The sequence below is a fragment of the Crinia signifera genome, chromosome 19 (genome assembly GCF_055691185.1).
Source record: "Crinia signifera chromosome 19, ASM5569118v1, whole genome shotgun sequence".
In the NCBI taxonomy this organism is placed as follows: Eukaryota; Metazoa; Chordata; class Amphibia; order Anura; family Myobatrachidae; genus Crinia; species Crinia signifera.
The window spans coordinates 33,371,965-33,398,679 of record NC_139226.1 but is presented as its reverse complement, the minus strand read 5'-3'; the positions used below and the strand labels follow the sequence as shown (position 1 = coordinate 33,398,679).

The 26,715-nt window shown below is 43.6% G+C and overlaps 1 protein-coding gene across 2 annotated transcripts; it reads right to left on the bottom strand.

Annotated features, from left to right (window-relative positions):
* Nucleotides 1-253: 253 nt before the first annotated feature.
* On the bottom strand, nucleotides 254-26,715 carry LOC146042348 (heat shock cognate 71 kDa protein-like). Of its 2 annotated transcripts, none has more exons than XM_083162328.1 (9): nucleotides 26,582-26,715; nucleotides 10,892-11,103; nucleotides 10,544-10,749; nucleotides 8,785-8,937; nucleotides 8,130-8,685; nucleotides 6,965-7,167; nucleotides 5,407-5,605; nucleotides 3,522-3,754; nucleotides 254-2,070 (listed from the first exon to the last, which is right to left on the bottom strand). In XM_083162328.1, exons 2-9 carry the CDS (start codon nucleotides 11,094-11,096, stop codon nucleotides 1,882-1,884), a joined length of 1,944 nt encoding a protein of 647 aa, XP_083018454.1. In that variant the 5' UTR covers nucleotides 11,097-11,103; nucleotides 26,582-26,715; the 3' UTR covers nucleotides 254-1,881. The 2 variants fall into 2 exon arrangements, with proteins under 2 accessions (XP_083018454.1, XP_083018453.1); XM_083162327.1 differs by lacking the exon at nucleotides 26,582-26,715 and adding an exon at nucleotides 20,844-20,899.

Sequence of the window (26,715 nt, the reverse complement as noted above, 5' to 3'; positions counted from 1 at the left end):
CGTAACATTTCCTAATTATTTATTAGATTAACACATCACCAGTGGGAGCCATAGTCACTAATTCAACACCTGTTTTTGTTTTCATCCATGTTGAAAGATAACGATCTAATCAAATATCCAATGAGTTGCTATCGGCTACAGCACAATTGTTCTGGTTGCATCAGGTTATTCAATAAGTTTTCATCTATTCAAAAGTTTTGTTTTACTTATAGGAACTAAGACAAAAATGAAGGAAAACAATTAGTGCGAGAGCTTAATGAGGAGACAGGAAATTTATTTAATGAGAGAATACGGTCAATCATTGGTTGGCTCAAAATCCTGGAAGACAATCCGGAAAGGCACTTATCTCTACAGATTCCGGGATCCATATTTACTGTCGGAAGTTATTGTGCTTAACAAAACAAAGTTCAGGGTTTTTGTACCTTATACATTCCAGAATATACTGTTTGTCACATCCACCATGACAGATATGGGACTACTGGAACAATGACTATCAGCAGCACTAACGGAGCATAGAGCATGGAAGGACGACTTTGGAAGTTTAAATCAAAGAGAATGGTTCAATAATGAAGACAGTGGTTTGAGAGATTTTGCTACAGGAGTATTAATTCCTGAGGAAGACAATCATTGTGGTACGGGCATCAGTAACAGTAATTTGTTTTATTGGACTATTGGGATTGATTGACATAAGGTTCGTCAATAGGACTAGAAGCAAGTTTTACAAGTACGCTGGAAGGTAGAGTTTGGCCTTTTTGTTCTGGTTTTTCTGCCCTCCCTTCTGTATGTGGTTGCTTTGTGAGTTTTTAATTGATTGGTGTTAAAGATTTGATTACGTCAAAAACAATTCTCATAAAATGTTCATGGTACGTGTTTGTTGTTTGTCATTTAGATAACGATGCTCGCACACACATCATGTGATCAGTTGTCATGGCGATTATTGTACATACAGTACGGTATGACTGACGTGCTTGGTATCACTCTGTACGATAGAAGGCTTATGTAATACAGATGGTACAGTATGCATTGCATCTTCAATGGATAAATGGACATTTTTCATATTTCTGCCTTGTTATCAAATGGACAATAAACATTATTAAAATGCTTATTAGTCAAAAGGGTATGTGATGTATGTGGCAGCCAGCAAATATTAATTAAACAGCCAAAGGAAGCTGCATCATTAGAGCAATTTGGGCGAAATCTATCAACCCTTCTAAAGAGGAAAAGTGGAGGACTTGCCAATTGCAACCAATTAGCTTGAAGCTATCATCCATTGCTTTCTTTAAAATTATAGCTAGAAGCCAATTGGATGTTGTGGGCAATTTCGCCACCTGTCCTGTTTTGAAGTTTTGCTACATCTCCCCCCTAATTCGGCAGCCTACAGTGAATCTTAAGTACAATGCATAGTGGGCAGTGTGATCTAATGAACAATCAATTAAGGGATCCTGATAAGATTAGTTGGGAATGATTTAACTATAATTTACCATTATTTTGTCTTATACCAAGGATTCCAGGGAGATTGGCGTATGTCACCATACACAGTAAGGTATGCTGTGATACAGAACATAATGGGGTAGCTTGGCACCCTCAGATAATATGTATTACAAGGGTGTAAGGGTCTACTTTCAAATACACAGTGAGAGGTTCATAATATAACCAAGTAGAGTACATAAGGAGAACAAATACCACTAGAACCACACACACATTGTACTAAGCGGTGAAGTGTAACTAGTGCAGGCTATTTAAGGCTATTATGGAATTAACAATCTCTTTTAACAGCAACAAGCTCAAGCAGAAGCTATCAGATGGTCTACGAAGACTGTTGAGTTTGGCAAAGCAGAACTGTGGTAGGGATCCTGTGCTTGAAAGTGCCGGTGCAGTGTCTCAATCAACTTCTTCAATGGTTGGTCCAGAAGAACCACTTGCTGCACTACCACCTGCTCCAGGAAAGCCTCCCGGCATTCCACCGGGCATCCCAGCACCGCCTGCACCTTGGTATAACTTGGTGATGATGGGGTTGCAAAGGTTTTGCAGCTCCTTCTGCTGGTGCTCATATTCTTCCTTCTCGGCCATCTTTCAGGACAAAGCAGAAACACGTGGACAAATTAGTGGTGTGGTGGACACGAACAAACACAGAAGAATGACAGAAACAAGCAGTAAAGAGGAGAACTGTAAAACAAAAGTTGTCAAGTCAGATTGAAATTAGCCTTAGTATGCAATTTAATTTGTGGTGCCCACTCAAAAAGGGGTACATACCTTCCAACTGTCCAGCAGGACAGTCCTGATTTTATGGGACTGCAAGCTATCCCTCCTGCGGGCAGTAGTGTCCTGCAGTTGGAAAAAAATTTTTGGAAACACTGTGCAAGGAAAACCTAGGGCCAAGGAGAACCTAGGGGCAGCCTAGTATATCAGAGAGTGCAGGGCATTCCCCCACATTCATAACAACAGTGCTGCTGTGATGTTCCAGCACATTTTTCGTGAGGCTCCGACCCTTTCGAAGGCGTGTGCAGGGTCGCAGTTCCAGGATCAACTAAGTTGGTAGGTATGGTGTACAAGCCAAATCACCAGTACAGCGATCCTTCCCACCACCCCAATTGACTTTCAAATTATTTTTATTGTACATCACTTCTAGGATCTGTGCTCTTCAGCCATATCTTAATATCACCTGGAAGAGTCGTTATTACAGTTCTAGTCCTTTGTGCACACTGCATTGCATAAAAGGTGTCCTATGTAATGCTGTACAAATGTAACTACTGTGTCTCACAATCGACCTTGCATCTGCATAATGCACCTGATATGAAGGTGGAAACCCCGTTAAAAGACACTACTGATGGGAGCAGAACTGAACCGTTGGTTGTAAATATATTTCTCAGTATAAATTCTCTACTGTAATTACAGTATGCCTAATTGTTGGTCCTGGAGATTTACAGTAGGGTTGAAACTATTGTATGCACAGGGGATTAACCCCTTCAGTGGTGTTCTTTTTTAGGTACTTTACCACTCCCCACTGGGCGAGTTTTTTTATGGGGAGCACTACCTAAAAAAAACCCCATCACACTGTGTCTAGGGTCCGGGCAGCGCCACTGAACACTATGTCAGCCGTTGCCCGACCCCCCCCCCCCCCCGGCAACCCGGCCCTGCCTCCAGCAACCGGCGTGACATCGCCGCAGGTCATAGACCGTCACATAGCCACGGGGGGGTGCAGGGGTTAGGCAAGAGGGGAAGGGGACACGATGCCGAACAGCCAGAGTCGGGCAGCATTCAGCCATCAGCTCAGCGACAATGCCCGGCTCCCACCAGCAGCAATCCCGAGAATTTTCCGGGCTATGCCAATCTGGGCAATAAGGCGTAGCCTGGAAAATTCTCGTGATTACCACTGAAGGGGGTTAATGGTGATGCTATTAGTGCTCCATATGGGCCCCATACATCTGTTTTGACCTACAGTAAGTGCTGTCGTCCAGCTGTGTGCTATAAAATAAAGCCTTTATAAAAGCATTTTTGATCAAATGGCATGGATTACTTACTTGGTTTTTGTCCAACCAGGAGATGACCTCATTGCACTTATCTAAGATTTTCTGTTTGTCCTCAGGACTAATCTTGTCCTTTAGCTTCTCATCTTCAGCCGTGCTCTTCATATTGAAGGCCAATGACTCCAGCGAGTTTTTGGCTGAAATCTTTTCTCTCTGAACTTCGTCTTCAGCCTTATATCTGTCAGCCTCTTGTACCATACGCTCAATGTCTTCCTTGCTCAGACGGCCTGCGCCCCCAAAAAACAATGTACCCATGAAAAAATGGAAGTCAATTTTACCAGGAGAATTTGTGGAACCCTTTACAGACCCTTATGTACTATTACTAGGTTTATTTACTAAGGGGCCCATTTATCATCAAATTTTATCATACTCAATGAGTTTAAAACTTAAATGGTGCTCCAGCCAATCAGCTCCCAACTGTCATGTTTTTTTAAAAAAAAGACAGCTGGGAGCTGATTGGTTGGAGCACCAATAATCATGAATTTTTAAAACTCGTGTGTATGATAAAACAAATTGATAAATTGATCCCAAAATGTCAACAGTTTATTTACTGGGTATTCTTTACAGAGCTGTGTTGAAAAATAAGCCATGGTTCCCATACAATAGTTATACCTTGGCTTGCTATAACATCCCTTTAATACAGAAACACTTAAGGTGGCCATACACACGCAGATTTATCTTCAGATCTGGCTGGTTGGAACAAAATCCTGGTTGTGGATAAGAGCAAATGACAGTTGACCATTTGCTTGAAAATGCTGGAAAACTAACAAACTGTCACTCATCCATAACCATGTTTTTGTTCCAACCAGCCAGATCTAAAGTTAAATCTTACTAGTGTATGGGCACCTTTACAGTATGAGCTACTGTACACTGTTGAACACTCTAAAGTAGGCATGTCCAAACTATGGCCCTCCAGCTGTGATGAAACTACAAGCCCATCATGCCTTGCCACAGTTTTGCTATTAGGGAATGCTTAAACTTTGGCAAGGCATGCTGGGATGTGTATTTTCACAACAGTTGGAGGGCCATAGTTTGGACATGCCTGCTCTAAAGCATACTTACCAACTTTTGAAGTTGCTCAGCAATTTGTTGGTCTGCAGGGAGGGAGCAGAGCTAAAATGACGCAAAATGACACGAATCCCATAATTTTAGCCCCCTCTCCCCGCGGACAAGCGAATTCCGTAATTTGTTTTAGGGGCTCCAGGGGTTGCTGGGGCTTTGGTGAACATGTGGTAGACTTGCTCACCTTCCCCGGGGGCCAGAAGGGGGACTCAAATTCTGGGAGCCTTCCAGCCATTCTGGGAGGGTAGGCAAGTATGCTCTGAAGTTCTAGGCACTGCTAATCAGAAGAATTCTAATACTCTCTGGGGGGGTCCATGACCTGAACTTGAAGTTAAAGGCCCATACACACTGGGCAACTTTTCTTGTCTTCAGTTTGAAAGCCGCCGAGTGTGCATGGGGCTTCAATGAGCGGTGAGTGTTGATGCGCACTCCCACATCATCGCAAGCCCGGCCGCTGAAAAACACTCGGTGTGTAAGCACTGAGTGTTTTAAATCCCAGCAATTTTCCCTATCATCTCTCACCATACAAGCTGGGCAAACACTAAGGTGGATCCTTAGTGTTAAGGATCCTCCAGATAAGGTCACCTGGTCGTGGTTGGTGGGCCAATATTTTTGTAAAAAAATAATGCTAGGCACCTAAATGTTTCTTTTTGTTATATTGTTAGAGAAAAAAACACCCAATCAAAGAGTTTGTTAATAAGGCCAACATACAAAACCTCATGTTTTGTAGTTACAAAGTTTTGATCGATGAATACGATTGTAAAAGTTGGATTATTGACCCACTTCACTCCTGTCTATTGCCTTAGGCATCACTCACCCTTATCATTGGTTATAGTGATTTTATTCTCCTTCCCGGTGCTCTTGTCTGACGCTGATACATTCATGATCCCATTAGCATCAATGTCAAAGGTCACCTCAATTTGGGGAACACCACGAGGAGCGGGTGGGATTCCAGTCAGCTCAAACTTCCCCAGAAGATTGTTGTCTTTAGTCATTGCTCTTTCACCCTCAAAGACCTACCAACCAAATCATAATTACATATAACATAGAGCAGGCTTAGGCAATCTGGGGGCAGGTCAAGTAGTTTCAAACTAATGGTTGGAACGTGTTTGGTTAAAAGGTCAAAACATTAAATCTACAGGGATGTTGTATGTTGATGAATGCACATGTAACAATATAAGGTATTTCATAAGATCTTTAACTCTTTTTAACTGTTGTAATGCTGTTCATTGTCAACTATTAAAGTACCTTGTTAGATAATAATCATTTTTCTCCAACAGGACTCTTAAATGGAACATATAAGAGATAGCTAAATCTCTCATACAATTATCCCAATTTAGCTAATTAAAACTGTATTTGGTATTAAGTTACACAAGGCAATGGTGTGGTAACTTTACATATTCATTTGTACTTAAAACCACAGCATTATTAGCCAAGTTGTGTATTTTTGAGATGCGCCTTACTTCAGCCGCTATTATATAATATGTACACCTGTTGATTGTTTGTATTTCCTTGTTCTTCCGTCCCATTTTTTAAATGTATAGGAGTGCAGTACTCTTTTTGGTCTTGAGAGGTCACTGTTGCAATTTCCATCTGCTTAAAGAATTCAGCTGATGCCTAAAGTTCTCTGTTTTCAACAGTGGCAACAACTAAACGTCTTATTGGTTTTACATTTTCTGATAAACTTTATGTGTTGCATCATGTTGCAATGAGAGTACCAACATTTTTAATCAGTGGGACTTGCATATAATCACATGTTTTTCATAACTGATTCAATAGTCAGCTTAGCTATCAGACTATCTTCCAATGTTCATGCATAGGTCAATGCTTTATGTAAGTTCAAATCATGTGAAGTAATGAAGTATCATCAAATGCAACGAATATCGTTTAATGGAAGTTTAAAGTGGTCTTTGGCTCACCCACTATACAGTAGTCTATGGGTTTATTTACTAAGATGGGAGTTCTATAGACTTCGAGTCTATAAGAGAACATCAGGCAGTGACAGTGTTGGCATTACTGCCTCACAGCGCTGAGGTCATGGGTCTGATTCACACCATGGCACTAACTGTGCGGAGTTTGTATATACTCCAGGTCAATTGGATACCAACAAAATTAACCCTGGAATGTCTGTGTGTGCGTGTATATGTGGTAGGGAATATAGATTGTAAGCTCCACTGGGGCAGGGACTGATGTGATTGTTCAAATATTCTCTGTAAAGCGCTGCGGAATATGTGCAATATATAAATAACTGGTAATAAATAAATATTTTAGTACTTGAATGTAAACATAGAATTGTAACAGAGATTGGCTCCCAACTGAAGTAACAGGATAGATCTGTTCTAGGCTATCACTAAAGGTTTGTCTGCCCTCATTACCTGGATGAGGACTCCCGGCTGGTTGTCAGAGTAGGTTGTGAAGGTCTGGGTCTGCTTGGTGGGTATGGTGGTGTTGCGTTTGATGAGCACAGTCATCACCCCGCCAGCTGTCTCAATACCGAGAGATAGAGGCGTCACATCCAGCAACAGAAGATCTTGAACATTTTCAGATGTGTCACCAGAGAGGATGGCGGCTTGAACGGCTGAAGATAGAGAATTGGACAGGATTTCAGGGCAATGGAACCTAAATAATCAATGATTTAGTGACAAAAGTCAAGCTCAGCCTTAGTAGATACATAGCTTCCTCAACATTTCAACAATTAATACAATCTAAATGTTCAAATCATACATTAAATATATTTTATTGTGTCCTTTATACAATCTCAACATATGCAGCAAATACTATTATAGCTCTTCCTGGGAAATTATACACATTTTATTTGCATATGCGCTGAATTATGTAGGTAAAATTATTAGACACCTCCATGTCTCTGCTCAGAAATGCCCACTGAATTGTCTATGCATTTCTCGCTGTAACATTACATGGATACAATCATGAGTCATAAATCTACAGGAGGCTCCTGAAAATCGGGCAATGGCATATCGCATCATCGTAGCCCCGACCTCGTTATACAGTGTCTGCTTTTTTGGCAATGTATAGCAGGAGCAGAACCACAATGATGCAATCATGATGCCACACCCCTGATCAGCCCACCTTCACATCTGGCCACGGCCGCTATGTGTCTACCATGTCGCCCGGAGCTGGCTTCAATGTACCAAGTGCTGTGTCCCCACTATCAAATGGCCTGTGCCAACAAACCAATAAGCCACCTCTTCCACCATGTACATATTTCCCCAGGTAACCTCCCCAGTCCTATAGCGTATTACTAGCTAGTGTTAGGGCATCATAGGACATCAGTAAATATTAAGAACAGAAATTAGCTGCACATGCTTATTAAATCCCAGTTCAAGAGTCAGTCTACATCTAAAAATATCATCACTTTACTGTCTACAAAAAATTATATAATGTAACCCCTATATAAAGCAATAATCGGACAGTTACTTTAAAATTGCAAACATAAAATTCTTGTCCTTCAGCAGCGGAAGAACAGACATGTGATTTACTGTAAAAGGAAATACCTGAAAGAGCGATAAACATTCTTACCTGCTCCGTAGGCCACAGCCTCATCTGGGTTAATACTTTTATTAAGTTCTCTTCCATTAAAGAAGTCCTGCAGGAGTTTTTGTATTTTTGGAATGCGTGTAGACCCCCCAACCAAGACGATATCATGGATCTGGGCTTTGTCCAGCTTGGCGTCCCTCAGCGATTTCTCAACTGGTTCCAAAGTACCACGGAAGAGGTCAGCATTGAGTTCCTCAAATCGGGCACGGGTAAGAGACGTGTAAAAATCAACTCCCTCAAAGAGGGAATCTATCTCAATACTGGCTTGGGTGCTGGAAGACAAGGTGCGCTTGGCGCGTTCGCAGGCTGTCCGCAGTCTGCGAATTGCGCGTTTGTTCTCTGTAATATCCTTCTTGTGCTTGCGTTTGAACTCTCCTACAAAGTGGTTAACCATACGGTTATCAAAGTCTTCTCCTCCCAAGTGAGTGTCACCAGCTGTTGATTTGACCTCAAATATGCCATCTTCAATGGTAAGAATAGATACATCAAAGGTGCCTCCACCCAGATCAAAAATCAGGACATTCCTCTCACCACCCACCTAGGTGTGACCACCACAAAGAGGAGTGAATGTTGGATTCAGCCAATGTTTAATGTATCCATATTCACATATGAAATATATTTTATCTATTAAAATTACCTTCTTGTCCAGACCATAAGCTATGGCAGCTGCAGTCGGCTCATTGATGATGCGCAGTACATTGAGTCCTGAAATGGTTCCAGCATCTTTAGTTGCCTGTCTCTGAGAATCATTGAAGTAAGCCGGGACGGTAACCACTGCATTATTGATTGTCTAGGAAGAAACATTGGGTTTTCAAAAATGTACACTTTTTTCTTTGTATGTTTCAGAATAAAATAAAAATAACATTTTCATATGTGTTTTATGTTACTTGGGTGGTTATTTAGACCTGATTGCAGCCCCGTGATTCCGCAAGTTGGCCAATTAGCAATCGACTGCTCATACATTCAGATCATATAGCGCATGCGTGAGGCCATTCTGTTAAAGAATCCAGGGTCTTTTCTGATAGCAAACCATTGGCAAGTTGATTGACAGGAAACTGGCGTTTGGGGGTGGTAACCATCTTCTTTCTGGGAGTAATGGAAAACTCAGGCTTGCCAAGGCATTTTCAGGAACAAGGTGTGACATCAGCTCCACCTTGAACCTGTTTCTATCGCACCAGCAGAATAGGTTCTGGATTACGCACACACACTGCAAAATCATTTGATGGTGAGTGAGGGTATGTGCAGGTAAACGCAGATGAGCGTGATCTTCACCAACCCTTCACAGACCTGCACAGGGCGGGTTTTCACTTTGGCAGGGTGGCGACTATCTAATCACAGGGCTCTGCAAAAATCACCCCACTGCGCTCAGGTCTGAATATCCTCTATGACTATGATAATTACTATGTTATTATGGTTAAATGTTCCAATTTGACAGATACGTTTTATAAAGCAACAACTAAAGTGTGGCTGCTCAGTGGTTTTGTGGTGGGTTCGAGTTTAGTAAATCTGTAGGCTGCTACCCCTTTGAAATACCACAGCAACTGCCCCCCCCCTCCCCCCATCAAGTTGTTGATGTCTTTCAACTGCGTGTGTATACAGGGGGTTCCAGACATTGTCTAGTAGTTATATAGTGAAGTAGTCAACGTGCAATTCATCGACATGGTTAAAAGGTGGACAGGTAAAAGGTCAACTGTGTCTAAGGTTCACATGACTTTTGCTTTATTTACCATTCACTTGAACTATGATTGGGGAAAGTAACCTGTGGCAAGCGCAGTGTAGCAGACCTTGGCTGAAGTGTGATGACTTACATATGATGAAACGTACCAAATGGCACCCTACAAATGGAAAAAACTTGTGTCGACCTTTTCTGTGTGACCAGTGGCATGTCAACCTTTTGAACCTGCTGACCTTTTATACCTGTTGACCTTAGATACAGTTGACCTTTTGACCCTGTCAAACTTTTAAATGTTGACCGTATGGGGATGACCTATTGACTGTCTATTTACTGTAGATCCATTGAACCACACCTGGACAGAGTGCAGGACGGATTGAGACACGTGGGCTCTGAATCACATTGGAAATGTACTGGACAGGGATTGGGTGGTGGCTATTCCCAGAGATGCACTATTTTATGGGATTACAGAGGTGGAATTGCATAACTGGTCATGAAGTCGGGCCCTTAATTTACCATTTTGTTTAATATGGCTGTCCTAGTCCTTGTACATGCATACACATGCTTGTAGACCAGGAGAAGGGTTCTACCAGCATTGGCATTAAAGTCACAGATGTGACTACAACAAATTATTCAAATGGGGTCTCAACTGCGTACAATTTAGAATTTGTTGGCTTTTGTCTTTCAAAATCTCTTCTCCCTCTGATGATCGTATAAATCTCACCTTTCCAAGGTAGGCTTCTGAGATCTCTTTCATCTTGGTGAGAACCATTGAAGATATTTCTTCAGGATAGAACGACTTAACCTCCCCTTTGTATTCAACCTGAACCTTAGGTCTTCCCGCGTCATTTATAACTGTAAAAGGCCAATGCTTCATGTCGGACTGTACAACTGTCTCATCAAAACGGCGACCAATCAGCCGCTTCGCATCTGCAAGAACGAGAACAGTCTACATGAATGGCATTTTTACTTTACAACATAGAAAATGTAAGTATGACAATAATGTTTAATGTTATAATTGCAGTCACTTTATTTGCACTTGTTGATGGAATACCAAATTGCCCATACTCACCAAACACAGTGTTCGTTGGGTTCATAGCCACCTGGTTCTTTGCTGCATCCCCAATGAGTCTCTCACTGTCTGTGAAGGCCACATAACTGGGCGTGGTCCGATTACCCTGGTCATTTGCAATAATCTCTACTTTTCCATGTTGAAAAACACCCACACAGGAGTAGGTGGTGCCCAGGTCAATGCCAACTGCAGGTCCCTTAGACATATTGTCTCTGTGAAGTCATAAAAAAATATGAAAAAATGGAAAAAAAAAAAAAAACATTCAATGGTCCTTTTTGTTGTATTTCCATTTATAAACGCAAGACCCAAACTGGCAATATGTCAACTTTGGCTTTCACCAGAAGGACTTGTCCGGAGTTATGGATGAGACTACTAGCAGCCTGGCTTGTCCTCCAAGACTTTTGTTAACATGGTAAGCCTACTCTGACGAAAATAGTTCTAGGCTTCATCCATTGGATCTTGTACATATGGATCCTGTTACTACAACTTGGCTTGAAGTAAATCCAGTAAATGTGTTTTTAGTAAGGGATATTTTTTGCCTCGATATACAGTACAGGGCCTTATTCTGACTGATTCGCTCTCCTGCTTGTTCACGCAGGGGATCGATGTTTTGCGACTGCTCATTGTCAGTTATGCGCATGTGCAGCCGCTGTGTGCGAACGGCCACGGTGAATAGATTATTAGCCGGGTGCTCGCACACAACAGTGCGGGCGGGGGGCATGGGGTTGCATAGCCCATGAGAATGCTGGGCGTTCTCATGGTAAATCCCCAATGATGCGGGTGCGGGCAGATGACCTCAACAGAAGTTCCTGTACAGGCACTTGCAGATGTTAGAAACCATAGAGGTGTCTTAGATCTGCGAGCATTTGAAAAATCATTCGATGGTCGGCGAGCATCGAATGATTTTGTGCCCACACGAAAGGCTGCTAATGGATGATTACGCAAATCATCCATTTGCATGCCTGTGGGTAATTGCGCCATGCAATGGGAGGGCGGGTGACTGTGCAGGAGGCTGGCGGCGACTGGTAGACTCACAAGGCTGTGACATTTGCAGCCTTGCGAGTCAACCAGAATAAGGGCCACAGTACATGCAGAGTAGGTGATAGGTAGTAACTATGGGAGTTATTCAGACCTGATCGCATTGGTGTGAATTAGCAGGCCGGGAAATAATTAATAGACTGGGCATGTGTACGACCATAGTACCCAGACGCAAGGCCATCCTGTGATGAAATCCTGCTACTTTTTTGGTTGCTGGCCATACGAAATTTGATTGACAGAAAGGGGTGGTAACCGGCCGTTATCTGTGAGTGTCAGGGAAAACACAGGAATTTTTGATGGTGAGTGAGTTGCGAGTGGATTTGCAGGTAATCACAGTGCTCTGATATTTATGCAAGCCAATTGGCAGGCTTGCACAGGGTGGGATTTCACTCTGGCTAGGTGGCAAATACCTGATCACAGGGCTCTGCAAATTAGCAGCCAAGCAATCAGGTCTGAATAACCCCCCAGTGTTTTTCAACCACTATGCCGTGGCACACTAGTGTCCCTTGAGCAGGACTCAAGTGTGCCCCCAGATCTAGAGATGTCCAAACCAGTTTACAGCCACCACTAGTTCAACTGTTATTTACTGGTCTCTTCTTTTCATGTAAAGGGCCAATGTATTTTATTTTTGTTAGCTGTGGGGACCAGTGTGATTGTTTTTTATATGGGGGGTCAATAGGTTTGGTTTTTCTCCTGTTAGTGCCAATGTGTTTTGCCCTGTGGGGATCTAATAGTGTGCCTTGGCAATTTTAAAATCTTATTTAGTGTGCCGCAAAAATTTGAAAACCACTGCCCTATAGGATGGACTCTACAAAAACATTTTTTTTACCTCTCTTTCCTCAGTATAGAATACTAGTAAAGTTGCCATGGGAAGTTCTTGTTCATCTTCATCTTCAGCAATTTAATATTAGTGAAAAAATTAATCTTTAATAGATTCCACGAGGATATACTTTATAAATGATGGCTTATTGACGCATGGAATTTAAAACAACTATCCAACTAAACGCTTGGCTATGCACTTCATACTACAACTGTTTTTGGGCTATCCAGTACTGTACATTAACCCTTTGGGCTTGTTGAGGTGTCAAAACTACCTCATCAACTAATGTATTAAAAAATTCAAGACCAAGTCCATGGTCAGTAGGCTGGGTATCCAGATCGTTGACAGACTTGGTGGGGTATTCAATCCGAGATATCGGATGTAGTAACATCCCAACAGTCAGAATCCCAGGCCTTATTCCCTCAGCTTGACTGTAACTCTATAGGGTCAGAATTCAATGTTACAGCTGGCGAGTGTCAGACAAAATGGCAGCTGATTGTCGCAAAAATGGCCGTGAATTTGACAATCCGTGGCCGTTTCCGACAAAACATATCCAACTTTTTTAAAATTCGGATCAGATTTGTTGTAATCTGCCTTCAATGCTGTCAGGAACGGCAGCATTGAATAGGCAACGGAAGCATTGAAATTTTGCAGGTGGAAATAATGTACGCACAATGTCTCGGTCAACAGTCAACAGGTCGGCACCAAAAGGGCAAGGTGCACAAGGCTTTCATTGACAAAAGATCAACATGCACAAAGTCGACTTTGGCAAAATGTCAACATGGCAATGGTCATCCCATGAACAGGTCGACATGATATTTTCATGATTTTTTTTACCATTTATTGGGTATTTCATGCTATACCGTCCACGTGACCACCATCCTTTTGTCACTGTTGACATTCTACATGTCAACCTTTTGTCAATGTCGTTTTGTGCCTTTTGACCTATTGACCATCAACCTAGATATTGTCTGTGATCTGATCCACTCCCAGTAGGCTGTGGGCAGATGAAATACTCACCAAACTGAAATCCCCACTGCCTTGCTCCATAGACCCGTGGTTCCCCAGCCACAAAGTTAATACACAGTTTAAAATCTCCTGTAATTCATCTGGGGGTTGAGCTTTTAGCCATGGGGCTCCAACTCTACAGGACTCACTTCCTCGCACAGTTCGAGAGGCCCCCACTCTAGAAACCTTCAAAAACAGACTCAAGACTTTCCTGTTTACACAAACATTTCCGTAATTTCCTAAAGTATTCTTTATGAATAGCTTTTATGTACTTTATTATTCGTGTACTGTATTACATTCATTCTATCTGTTAAGTGCTTTCGGTCCTATTGAAGAAAGAACACTATATAAATTAAATTATTATTATTATTATTATTATTATTATTATTATTAAAATGTTATTTAAAAATGAATACACTTGGTGGGATGTAATGCCCCCCGAGATCGGCGGCCGGGCAGGATGCCGGTCGATCTTGGACCTTTTTTAAAGGGGCAATCATGAACTCGGATGGAATTTCATCGGGGCCACTATTTGGAATATTGAATTGTGGACATTTATAGAAGGGTTTTACAAAGATAAGTAAGGGAATACATAGCCCGTGCCAAACTGAGATCAAACAGTAAAGGAAGTTGAAGGGGACAATTACATTTCCTCGAAGGAGTCAAAGTTCTAAGAGCTATTAATATTACAGAGGTACGGTATATAACTAATAAATATAAAATTAACAGTTTTATATACATAATCAGCAGTTAAATGGCCCTGTAAAAAGTGGACTATAACCATATTCTATAAAGTTTAAATACAATAACGTGTGATTGATTGCAGCCACAGTCACTATTTATCACAGTGAGATATGCCATACTATTGATTTACCGATTGAATGGGTTACGTACAATGTGCAAAGATGAGCGATCAAATTCCCAGTTAAGACATTTATTGCATGTGATCAGCACATATATGTGGTAGCCTGGAGCTGGCGATAGTAGCACAGCTCTTCATTGCGTAGAACAGAACGTGTTCTATAATGCCTGGCTGCTCCATCGCATTGCATCGTATCGCATACCATTGTATGCCTTATGGTAAACGATGCAATGGGTGCCGTGCTATGAAGCAAGTACCCTTCATTGTGTAGAACAGAACGTGTTCCATAACGCCTGGCCGCCCCAGCTGGCTATTGTGGGGGCTTTATTAACACAAGCCGAAGATGCCGCTGGGGAAATCTTTCATTTCTCCACACTCAGCTTTACATATCAGAGAAGTGGTGCAAATTAGCAAAACCTTCTTGCTGTATCTGTGAGGTTAATGCCACTGTACAAGTCACGTCACACCCGCCTCTTCCTTTTACAACTACCCCAAGCACGAGAAGCATTCAGGTATGAAGCTGTAAAACTAATCGTATGAAATAAATAATTATCTATTAAATTATATTAGATTCTTGGTGTCTTTTCCTTTTAATAGCAATGACTTCCATGAAAATAGGGAACCAATTAATTACGTGTACAATACCTGTGGGGCAAGGAGGTGGAGGTTTATTTTTTGTGGGAACATTTACATACCTCCCAACTGTCCAGCTTTTTGCGGCACGTCTATTTTTTGGAGGGGATGTTCCCGCGTCCTGTGCCTGGGGGAGGGGGGGTTCAGGTTGGAGTCCCCCCTGTCATCCGTGAATAGACTATTCCTGCAGCCAGTGGACCTGGAGGCATGGTCAGCAGCTCACAGAGCCCTTGGGTATGCCCCCACAGTAATGAAAATGGGGGCGTGGCCTCGTGGGAGCAGCGCGAGTACAGGCGACACCCCCAAAACTCCAGGCGTGCACCTATGGCGAGCGAGAGCGTCCCTCCTCCCGTGGCTGTATAGTTGGGAGGTATACATTGGATCTGTAATGGCACAGAATCATCCTGATAGAGTGATGAACAATTTGTACAGCTGGGGGTGGAGCGTAAGGGCCTGATTCAGCTTCTAGAAGAGAATAGATAATATCTGATTGGTTGCTCATAGCAACATCCCATCTTCTATAGATATTACATCTTAATAAATAAACCCCTAACCCGCCTCAAGCCCCACGAATACCATCCTACACTGAAATACTGTATTATACTCACCTGCGCTGCATTGGCCAATTGCACTAACTCCTCTTTGCTGAGGATGCGGGGTGGGGTGGATTTAGGCACTGGTTGTGGATCAATGTCTAAGTGGCCCCCAAAGGTCTACATGCACTTGTTTCGACATTGACAATATGACTATAAGAGTGACATTGACATTAACAAAATTTCGACACACGCATAGGTCGACAGGTCAACATGAATTTTTCACATTCGCTCGCCATGCTTCTGGCCAGGTGCCTTGCTGCGCTCACTATTGTTCACAATCGGAGTCCACGTGGATGTTACATCCCCCCCCCAAAAAAGAGAAATAAATAATGAAAAACATATGTCGACATTCTCATGCGTCTCATTCTATAAAGTGTGGCGAGCGCAGCGAGCCACTGAGCCCGAAGCGTGGCGAGCGCACGCGGATACTTGTGAAGCCCGCGAGGGGATGCGGATACCTGTGAAGTTATCCGCGTCCCCTCGCGGAGCTCGGTGCGCTTCGGGCTCGGTGGCTCGCTGCGCTCGCCACACTTTATATAATCAACTCCATGCCGATGTGGATAGTGGGGGTATGAAAAGGTCGTAGGACGCGTACCGCCACCCCTCGCGGGCTCACTGCGCTCGTCATGCTTCGGGTTCATGTTTATACTTCAAAATTGTATGCCATTGTAGAACATCGGCCGATATCGCGTCGCATCGCATCGCATGCGATATGGTATGCGATGTGATGGGCGCCGTGCTAGTACACAAGTACCCAACTATCCAACTAAACACTTGGCTATGTACTCCATGGTACAGGTCGAGTAGCCGTTATCCAGATATCGGAAAACCGAAATATTCATTGGGCCAAAACGAGAATCTCATCAACAAATTTGTTTAAAAATCCAAACCAAGTCAGTGGTCAGTGGGCTGGGTGTCCGGATGGTTGACAGCCAATGTCTAGGTCGAAAGTCATTGACTAAAGATCAACATGCACAAGGTCGAATTTGACAAAAGGTCGACATAAGCAAAAGGTCAACATGGCAATGGTCATCACATAACCAGTTTGACATGATATATTCACAATTTCTTTACCATTTATTGGGCTTTTCATGCTATACCATCCATGTATCCACCATACTTTTGTCATTGTCGACATTCTGCATGTTGACCTTTTGTCAATGTCGATTTTGTGCATTTTGACCTATTGACTGTCAACCTAGACATTGTCTGTGATCTGATGCACTCCCAGTAGGCTGTGGGCAGATGACATACTCACCAATCTGTAATCCCCACTGCCTTACTCCATAGACCCTTAAAGCTAATATACAGCTTAGAATCTCCTGTAATTCATCTGGGGTTTGAGCTTTTATCCATGAGGCCCCAATTCTAAGGAACTCACTTCAATGCACAGTTCAAGAGGCCCTCACTCTAGAAACCAATAAAAACAGCCTCAAAACTTTCCTGTTTACTCAAGCATTTCCGGAAATCCCTTAAGTATCATTTCTGAAAAGCTTTTATGTACTTTATTGTTCCTGTACTGTACTACATTTATTCTATCTATATTCTATTGGAGAAAGAGCGCTATATAAATAAATGTATTATTATTAGAAGTATTATTATTATTAAAATGATCTTTAAAAATACAATGGGCGGGATGTAATGCCACCTGGGCAGGATGCCGGCTAACCTCAGACGTTATTTTAAAGGGGTAATCTCGAATTCGACTGGAATTACAACCGGGCCACTATTTGGAATATTGAATTGTGGACATTTATAGAAGGGTTTTAAAAAGATCCTGGTAAGGGAATAGATAGCCTCGTCCAAAACTGAAATCAGATAGTAAAGGAAGTTGAATGGGACAATTACATTTCCTCAAAGGAGTCAGAGTTCTAAGAGCTATTTATTAATATCACAAAGCGGTACAGTATATACGAATAAAAATAAAATTATGTTTTACATACATACATAATCATCAGTTAAATGGCCTAGTAAAAGTATAACCATATTCTATAAAGTTTAATACAATGACATGTGATTGATTGCAGCCACAGTCACTATTTATCACAGTGAGATAAGCCATACTATTGATTTACTGATTGAATGGGTTACCTACAATATGCAAAGATGAGCGATCAAATTCCCAGTTAAGACATTTTATTGCATGTGATCAGCACATATATGTGGTAGCCTGGGGCTGGCGATAGTAGCACAGCTCTTCATTGGGTAGAACAGAACGTGTTCTATAATGCCTGGCTGCTCCATCGCATCGTATCGCATACCATTGTATGCCTTATGGTATACGATGCGATGGGCGCCGTGCTATGAAACAAGTACCCTTCATTGTGTAGAACAGAACGTGTTCCATAACGCCTGGCTGCCCCAGTTGGCTATTGTGGGGCTTTATTAACACAAGCCGAAGATGCCGCTGGGGAAATCTTTCATAGCAAAACCTTCTTGATACAATAAGAATACTGTATCTGTGAGGTTAATGCCACTGTACATGTCACGTCACACCCGCCTCTTCCTTTTACAACTACCCCAAGCACGAGAAGCATTCAGGTATGAAGCTGTAAAACTAATAGTAGGAAATAAATAATTATCTATTAAATTATATTAGATTCTTGGTGTCTTTTCCTTTTAATGGCAATGACTTCCATGAAAAGAGGGAACCAATTAATTACGTGTACAATACCTGTGGGGCAAGGAGGTGGAGGTTAACATTTTGTGGGAACATTTACATACCTCCCAACTGTCCAGCTTTTTGCGGCACCGGGGGGGGGGGGGGGGGGGCGTTCCCGCGTCCTGCCCGTGGCCGGCAGTGCCCTGTCGGCAGGGGGTGGTGGTGGCAGTTGGGAGTCCCCCCTGTCATCCGTGAACAGACTATTCCTGCAGCCAGTGGATCTGGGGGCATGGTCAGCAGCTCACAGAGCCGCTGGGCATGCCCCCACAGCGGTGAAAATTTCAGGCACGCACCTATGGCAAGCGAGAGCATCCCTCCTCCCGTGGCTGTAAAGTTGGGAGGTACAGTATGCATTCAATCTGATTCAGCTTCTAGAAGGTAACAGATAATATCTGATTGGTTGCACATTCGCTCGCCATGCTTCTGGCCAGGAGCCTTGCTGCATTCAATATTGTTTACAATCAGAGTCCACGTGGATGTTACATAAAAAAAAAAACAGAGAAATAAATAATGAAAAACATATGTCGACATTCTCATGTGTCGACCGCTGACATGTCGACATTTTGCTTGTCCTGACCTTTTTTTTCAATATCCACCTTGTGGATGTCGACCTTGTGCACTGTTGACCTAGACACTGTTGACTATGATCTGGACACCTTAGGCCCTAGTGGAAAGGCTGGGGTAAGTTGCAGGCATTAGCGTTAGAACGCCGCTCGTCAGCTGTCTGCATCGGAACGCCTTATCGGATGACCACTGGGACATGAAAGACACTTCTGGTGACATGTGCTACGACCGGGACCAGGTAAATGGCCACGGGGCCACCAGTTATGTTAGGGCAACATCCTATTTTGCTGACATGTCTTCTATTTTAAAAAAAGGATGTCTATATATTCATTACGAAGCATATCGACAGTCGCATTTTGACCCGAAGGAAGTCAACTTGATAGCTGTCAATCAAACATTCCACACCCAAAGACATTTTAATAATGACAGAATAAAATTTGCTCCATAACTGGGCCCCCATTTATAGCATGTCTCACCATAGAATTAATATTCTAGGTAGAGATGTTCAGATTTACTCAGATCTCAAAATTATATCTTAATTGGCTATCGGCAGTCACATGTTTTGGTTTCAAAACATGTGACTGGCGGATAGCCAATAAGATCCCATTTTGAGATCCGGATAAATCCAAATCTGCACATCTCTAATTCTGGGTAATAAAAATGTTGGAATTCCTCCTTTTATTATTGTTGTGCTCGCCCATGGTCTGGTTGGTGAACAGTAATTGTGCCGCTTCCCTCAATCAGCAGCTCCTGCCCTATTGTCCCTATAGAAACGATCTGCACATTCAGCACTGTCTCACTGGACACATTCTACAACGGAACAGGGAATTGTGGGTCTATGACACCCGTGTAAGCTTCTCTGTGTAATATATCTGTCCCTGAATTGGAAGCCGGCTGCTCTTTAATGTGGATATGAATTTACTAAATTTATTCATACATATTGGGAAAGGTTTTTAGCTAATACATGCCTACATTATAAATATCCTGGGGTGATCGGGATCCATGCAGCCCCAGGAGGACAGCGCCCCAATATTCTGAGGCTCATACATGTGCGCTTTAGTTACACTAAGGCCCTTATTCTGGTTCACTCGCAAAGGCAAATTCCTTCTCTAATGGACAAAACCATGTGCACTGCAGGTGGGGCAGATGTAACATGTGCAGAGAGAATTAGATTTGGGTGGGGTTTTACTTCAAAGTGAGATCTATTTTGCAGTGTAAAAATAAAGCAGTCAGTATTTTCCCTGCACAGAAACAAAATAACTCACCCAAATCTAACTCTCTCTGCACATGTTACATCTGCCCCACCTGCAGTGCAGATGGTTTTGTCCATTTGAGAAAGAATTTGCCTTTGCGAGTGAACCAGAATAAGAGTTCTGCCAGATTTCACCCGATTCTGGCAGAAAGTCAGCACAGACTGATTTAGATTTGCGACCATCAAATGATTTCGGCCCCACACACTACATTGCTAATGGATGTTTATGCAAAAGATCCATTCGCAAAGCAGCGGAAATATTCGGAGCATGGCGGAGGGCAGGCATTCACACGCCTGGCAGGCGGCATTAGAAGGCTGCTAAGCAGTGAACTTTCGCTGCTTAGTGAGCCAACCAGAATGACCCCCACTGTGCGATTGGTGCTAACTTTTTTATATAGCATACTTGCCTACCCTCCTGAAATGGCTAGGAGGCTCCCGAAAATGGGGTCCCTCTCCCAGCCCCCCGTAAATGTGGGCAAGTCTCCCACATTTCCCCCGCAACCCCTGCAACCAATACCGTATTTCAAGGGTCCGCAGCGAGGGGATCCTCCTCTCCATCAATCCCCCGAGCCGTGAAATTGCCGCTTTTGACTGACATAGGGGCGGGGCTTTGAGACATCAGCCTTGCCCCGCCCCCCTGATACGTACTCCCTGGTCCCCTCTCTGGAAAAAAAAGTAGGCAAGTTCTGTATGCTACTGTATATAGTCAAAATCGGGAGCTGAAATCGCACAGTGTGTATCCACCTAAAGTACAGCGGTTTTCCTAATGCTGGGTACATACTACGTGTAACCAGCACTGCGCCGACATCAGCAAATGGATACATATTTGTCACCAACAGCCAAGGGCTGGGGTCCATGAATGGCCCTAGCTTTCAATGTCCTCCATCGTCTTGCATTTATAGACAACGGAGGATGTCACTGACAATGTACAAGAGCACCCGGCATGCCCCCTGTCCCTCACTCCCATTGAATAGATGCTGTGCGCACAGCATCCAATCGCCGCTGCTCTGCTCAGTAGGACAGCAAGTGACAGGGGGACTCCCAACTGCCCAATACCTCCGAAGGACACTGCTGCCCTTGGGTAGGACAATCACAAAACATTGTGACTGTCCCAGGAAAACTTGGACTGTTGGGAGGTAAGTGGTTTGTCCTGGTGCACAGTTACTATACATCCTCTTTTTTGCCCTGTTCGCATCTCAGAATCAGGCCCTCTATGTTTTTGGTGCATTTGAAATGAATAATGTTAGAGTACAGTAGGTTCTGCGTTCTTTAAAACAGGGAGTCCACTGAGATTGAGATACAGTACTGTATGCATTAATGAGCTGCCATATCCTCAGCACGTGTTTCAGGCGTACTACAACAGTGTGTTTTCTTCTTGGAACAGCGTTATGTAAGCAAGCTGTTCCCTTTGTTATATTTTGCAAACGTTTGTGATGCTCGCTGACACCGGCTGCAGGCAGATCTGGCCTGGAGTATCGGTTCTGACTGACTTCTGCTGTGACAAACAGACAGAGAGCCGGGACGTTCTAGAATCAGTGATACTTTGGCTGCCGTTCAAAAGGCCGGGCTGGGAATCCGGCCCATGTGACAGGGGGGAGAGAAGCACAGACATATTCCCAGAGCAGCACTCACTGCTCCAACAGGATGCATATGGTAGTGACCAGTGACAGCTAGTGGAAGTCTGCCGCACCCTCTTTCCATAGTACAGAGCAGAGCATAGAACAGTCCAATTCCAGGGATGCTTAAATACAAATGTTTGCTGTTTTCAGAGAACACATCTTCTCCCTCCTCATCTGCATTACTATGGATGATTAGTATCAAAAATAAGGAAACAGACATGACATGTACTGTAAAGGGCTCTGTCATATTGACAGCAACAGCACCAGTGCCACCACCTGGACACTCTCCCGCATTGCATTTATTTCTAAAATATTAGTCCAAGATGAAACTATTGGTATCAAAACAGCACGCGACAGTGAATAGGTCGACCATTATTGGTTGACGGTGAAAAGGTCAACACATGGAAAAGGTTGACTTGCACTAATTCGACACAAGCAAAATGTTGACACGGAAAGGGTCGACTCATGAAAATGTCGACATGAGTTTTCCATGGGATTTTGTGTCTGTGTCAACAGGTGTCAACATGGATCCCCAATAAGTGTATTGTGTATCCCCACACGCATTACTGTTCACAACTGTAGTCCACTGTGGATCGTAATGTATGAACAAGGCAATAAAAAAAAAAAAAAGAATTCTAAAAAAAAACAATATCAACCTTGTCATGTGCAGATCATTGGTATGTCGACCCTTTTGTCAATGTCGACTTAGATACCGCCGCCCTAACAACCGGAACCAATTTGAACAAACTCACAATGTAAACAAGCTATTGTAAGGCCCCTCCCTCATGCAATCCCCCACTCTGTCCCCAACCAACCCCGCCCCACCCCGCTCCACACTTTTTTCATACAGACCAAAATACAGCGGAACAAAACAATTTATCATGTTTTCTAATTGGTCATAATTTTCTCCAAAACGGTTCACTTTGTATTAACCTGGGCTGAATTAATTAGCTGATGTTATAAACAACCCTCTATCTAACGTAGGGCCTAATTCATGTGGGCTCGGTAAGCAGCAACAAGCACTGAAACACCGCCCAGCTGAATGGACACCCCCCGCCACCGGATCACCTCGCTAACACATAGCAGCAATCTCCCTCTCTCCCTCATTAGTCTAGCAATCTCCCTCATGTCACCTAATCCACATTGCACTGTTACATCATAGTTACCTCCCCTCCTGCATTTTGCAGGAGACTCCCTGACATACAGTAGGAGCAAGTTTCATCTTTGCTCCTTTGGGCAGGGCTAGCCATGGCTAATTCTATTGTTCTCAACTGCAATACAATACGTATTGCAGCTGAGAACAATAGAATAGCCATGGCTAGCCATGGCCAAAGGAGCAAAGATGAAACTTGCTCCTACTGTAGCAGCAATCTCCCTCTCCCTCATTAGTCTAGCAATCTCCCTCACGTCACCTAGCCCACATTGCACTGTTACATCATAGTTACCTCCTCTCCTGCATTCTGCTGAATCATCAGCACCATTTCCCAGCACATTACCAAGTATAGTAACTCTTACTGACAGCTTTGGGGCTCATCTACATTTGGATATAAGTCATTTTACTAGATTCCTCTCAGATGTAGCAGTACACACCCACGCTTCTAGGTGCCACGTTCACAATCTCTTTTCACAATCTCTCCATATATGGAACTAGACACACCCTTTGGGTGGAACTTGAAACGCCCCCTCAATGAGGCGCTGTGCAAAATTATACTACCAACTATAATCTCCCTGAAACTAGTTTTCAAAAGTAGGCAAGTATGGCCTCCACTAGCAGGAGAAATCATTTGATGGTCGCCGAATGATTTCTCCTGCCTTCCTTAATAAAAGTCAGTCTGAACTCTCTTTTATTTCCTCCGCAATTCGCTGACGACGGGTGTGGCGCTGATGTCCTGTGACAGCAGCCGCCCGCCCCCGGCAGGCATCAGGCCACCTGTGTATTATGGTGATACCTATAAAACACTGGGTGTCCCCATGGGTGATCCCCGTTTCCGCCGCCATCCGTTCCTAGCCCTTCTTTCCCGCCATGAACGGGCCAGCACGTTTGTAAGTCACCTAAATCGTTTGTTGCCGGGGTCTCCATCTGCACAAATACACACTTGCGCATGAGCAGACCCACCAATATCGAAACGGGGCCAGATACGTCTCTTTCCGAATGATCCTGAATCAGGGACATAAAGTGTTAAGGAGCAAAGATACGAGAGGACGGGGGTCACATTTGGAGCATCTGCTGGTGTCACAAAGGAATTGCTGATCACAGTACATGACATTCATTTCTTTGGAAGTTTTAAAAATAGTTGCTGCAGAGAGAGAGCACATTGTGAGTGGTGAAGTTCTAACCAATCAGGTCCTATCATTTTTTTTTTTTTTTTCAAACATAGCCTCTGAATTGTAAGGAAGAAACTGATTGGCTAGCATTTTATCCTGCACAATTTTATTCCTCTTTGATAAATACCATCCGAGCAACACTCACACTTTGGTCTGGGATAAATGACAGAACATTCCCGTCAATAGTTAAATAAACTGTACCTCAAGTCAATAACCAATATCCTGGTTGAAATCCCAACAATATATCATTAAATGCTGAAATCATTCTAGAAGAGTGAGCTGTGTTGTTATATGTCAACATTGCATTATCCACACAGAACGTTGTATTTATAAGTCAGCAGCACATGGCGCAGAACCGGACTTTAACCCTTTGAGTGCCGGCGCTGCTGTGAGAGATCCTCAATATATCCGCTAAAAATGCCAGCACCGCTCACAGCGACTGTTCTTTTTTTGGGTGCAATATTTAACTAAACTTCAACTAATTCACTTGGCTGTATTTGTATTTATTTATACTAATGCTGCTTTCAGACCGCAAAACTGGCTTTGACCCTGTATTTGGAAACGTTTCCAAAAATGGGTCTGCCAGGTAAAACCCCTTTCACACCGCATCTCTTAAACGGTACCGGTATTACCGTATTACCGTTTAAGTGCGGTTTTTTTGACACTGGCAGACCCGTTTTTGGAAACTTTCCAAAAACAGGGTCAAAGCCAGTCTTCAGCGCGCGCCGCCCCCGCCCCCCCTCCCCCGGGGGTTAACACCCCCAAACCCCCCCCCCACCCCAGGGCTAACAACCCCCCCCCCCCCCCCCCCTGTGCAGCCGGTACCTCCGTTGCGTGATCCGGCACTGCAGTTGGTCGGGGAAGCACTTATGAAAAAAAGCGTCTTTCAGAAAATGGCTGCCCCATAGGAAAATCAGTTTAAAAAAACTGTCTTTCGTACGGGGGCAGCCATTTTCCGAAAGTCACTTTTCTTATAAGAACAATGACTTTCGGAAAATGGCTGCCCCCATACGAAAGACAGTTTTTTAAAACAGGTTTTCCTATGGGGCAGCCATTTTCTGAAAGACGCTTTTTTTTCATAAGTGCTTCCCCGACCATACTTCACTGCCGGGATCCACAACGAAGGTACCGGCTGCACGGCGGGTGTCGACACACTTGCCGCGTGGGGGGGTGTCAACACATGCGGGGGGGCGACACGCGCGGGGGGGGGGGCGGCGGGGGGCGGCTCCAGTGCTGCGAATATTTAATGAGTGCTCATTAAATATTCGCTGCTCTGAATTTAGGACCCAGCTCATTGGCTGGGTCCTAAATACCGTTTCAGACCCGATTTTGATCCCAAAATACCGGGTCTGAAACGGGTAGGACCCTGCATTTTAACCGGTTTGAAAAAACGGTATTTTCAAACCGGTTAATTGGATCTGCACCTTTCAGACCGCACAGATTACCGTTTTAAAATGGTAAAAAAACGGCAATATACCGTGTTCAAAGTGCGGTCTGAAAGGGGCATAAAAGAACAGTCGCTGTGAGCTTTTTTTAGAGGATATTTTGAGGATCACTCACAGCTACGTTGGCATGCAAAAGGTTAAGGAAATGGCACTACAAATTACATACAATGACATGAAACAGAAGGTATAAGTAGCCTGCACATAGGAACTTACAATCAAAGTAGTGTGGCGTTCAACTGATATATCTATAGTAGCAGAATGACAAGGAAAGTAGGTATGGGTAAAGACCGGAGAGAACTTCGGAACGCCGGAACGGACAGGCTGTATTCATCATTACCTATAATTCTGGAGCTTGTAGTGTCCAGCCCAGGGTGTCCTGTCCGGTGGAGCTGCTCTGTCACCTGTCACCAAGAAGGGGAGAAGGGGGAGAATGCAGCCTCTATGAATTTTCCAGGGAGGTGTGTGTCCCCCTAGGGAGGCCCCCCCGTACAAGACACCCCCCGGACCAGACACTACAAGCTCCAGAATGCAGACATTGATGTCCGGTCCGGCATTCCGGGGTCTTGTCTGGGTCCGGTTTTTACTTTGTCCCAAGAAAAGTCACCTGCCTCAGGCTACCTGGACCCCCAAATTGCAGTGTTTGATAAATGAGTGTAAGCCTTGTGGCAAAGTAAGGGAGCACTATTTGCAGCAGGCTAGATGTTAGTGCAGCTTTAAACACAGCAGGTCTGGAACAATGATTTTATAATGTTGACATAACACAGACAACAAATAGAAGCAGTCAGTCTAAACATCTGTCACTTTCTCCCAGCATGCCCAGTACGCAGCCGCCTGTCTGTCTTCTGAACGGGTCTCAGTCCCCTCACCTGCGACAGCTCCCTTAGACTGTGCTGGCTCTCTGTCTGTGGTCTCTCTCTATATACACTGACAGTCTCCTCTCCCTGCACAGCTGCAGCTGGATTGAGAAGCTTCTAGATGTCCCTGTATTTCTCTCCACCCT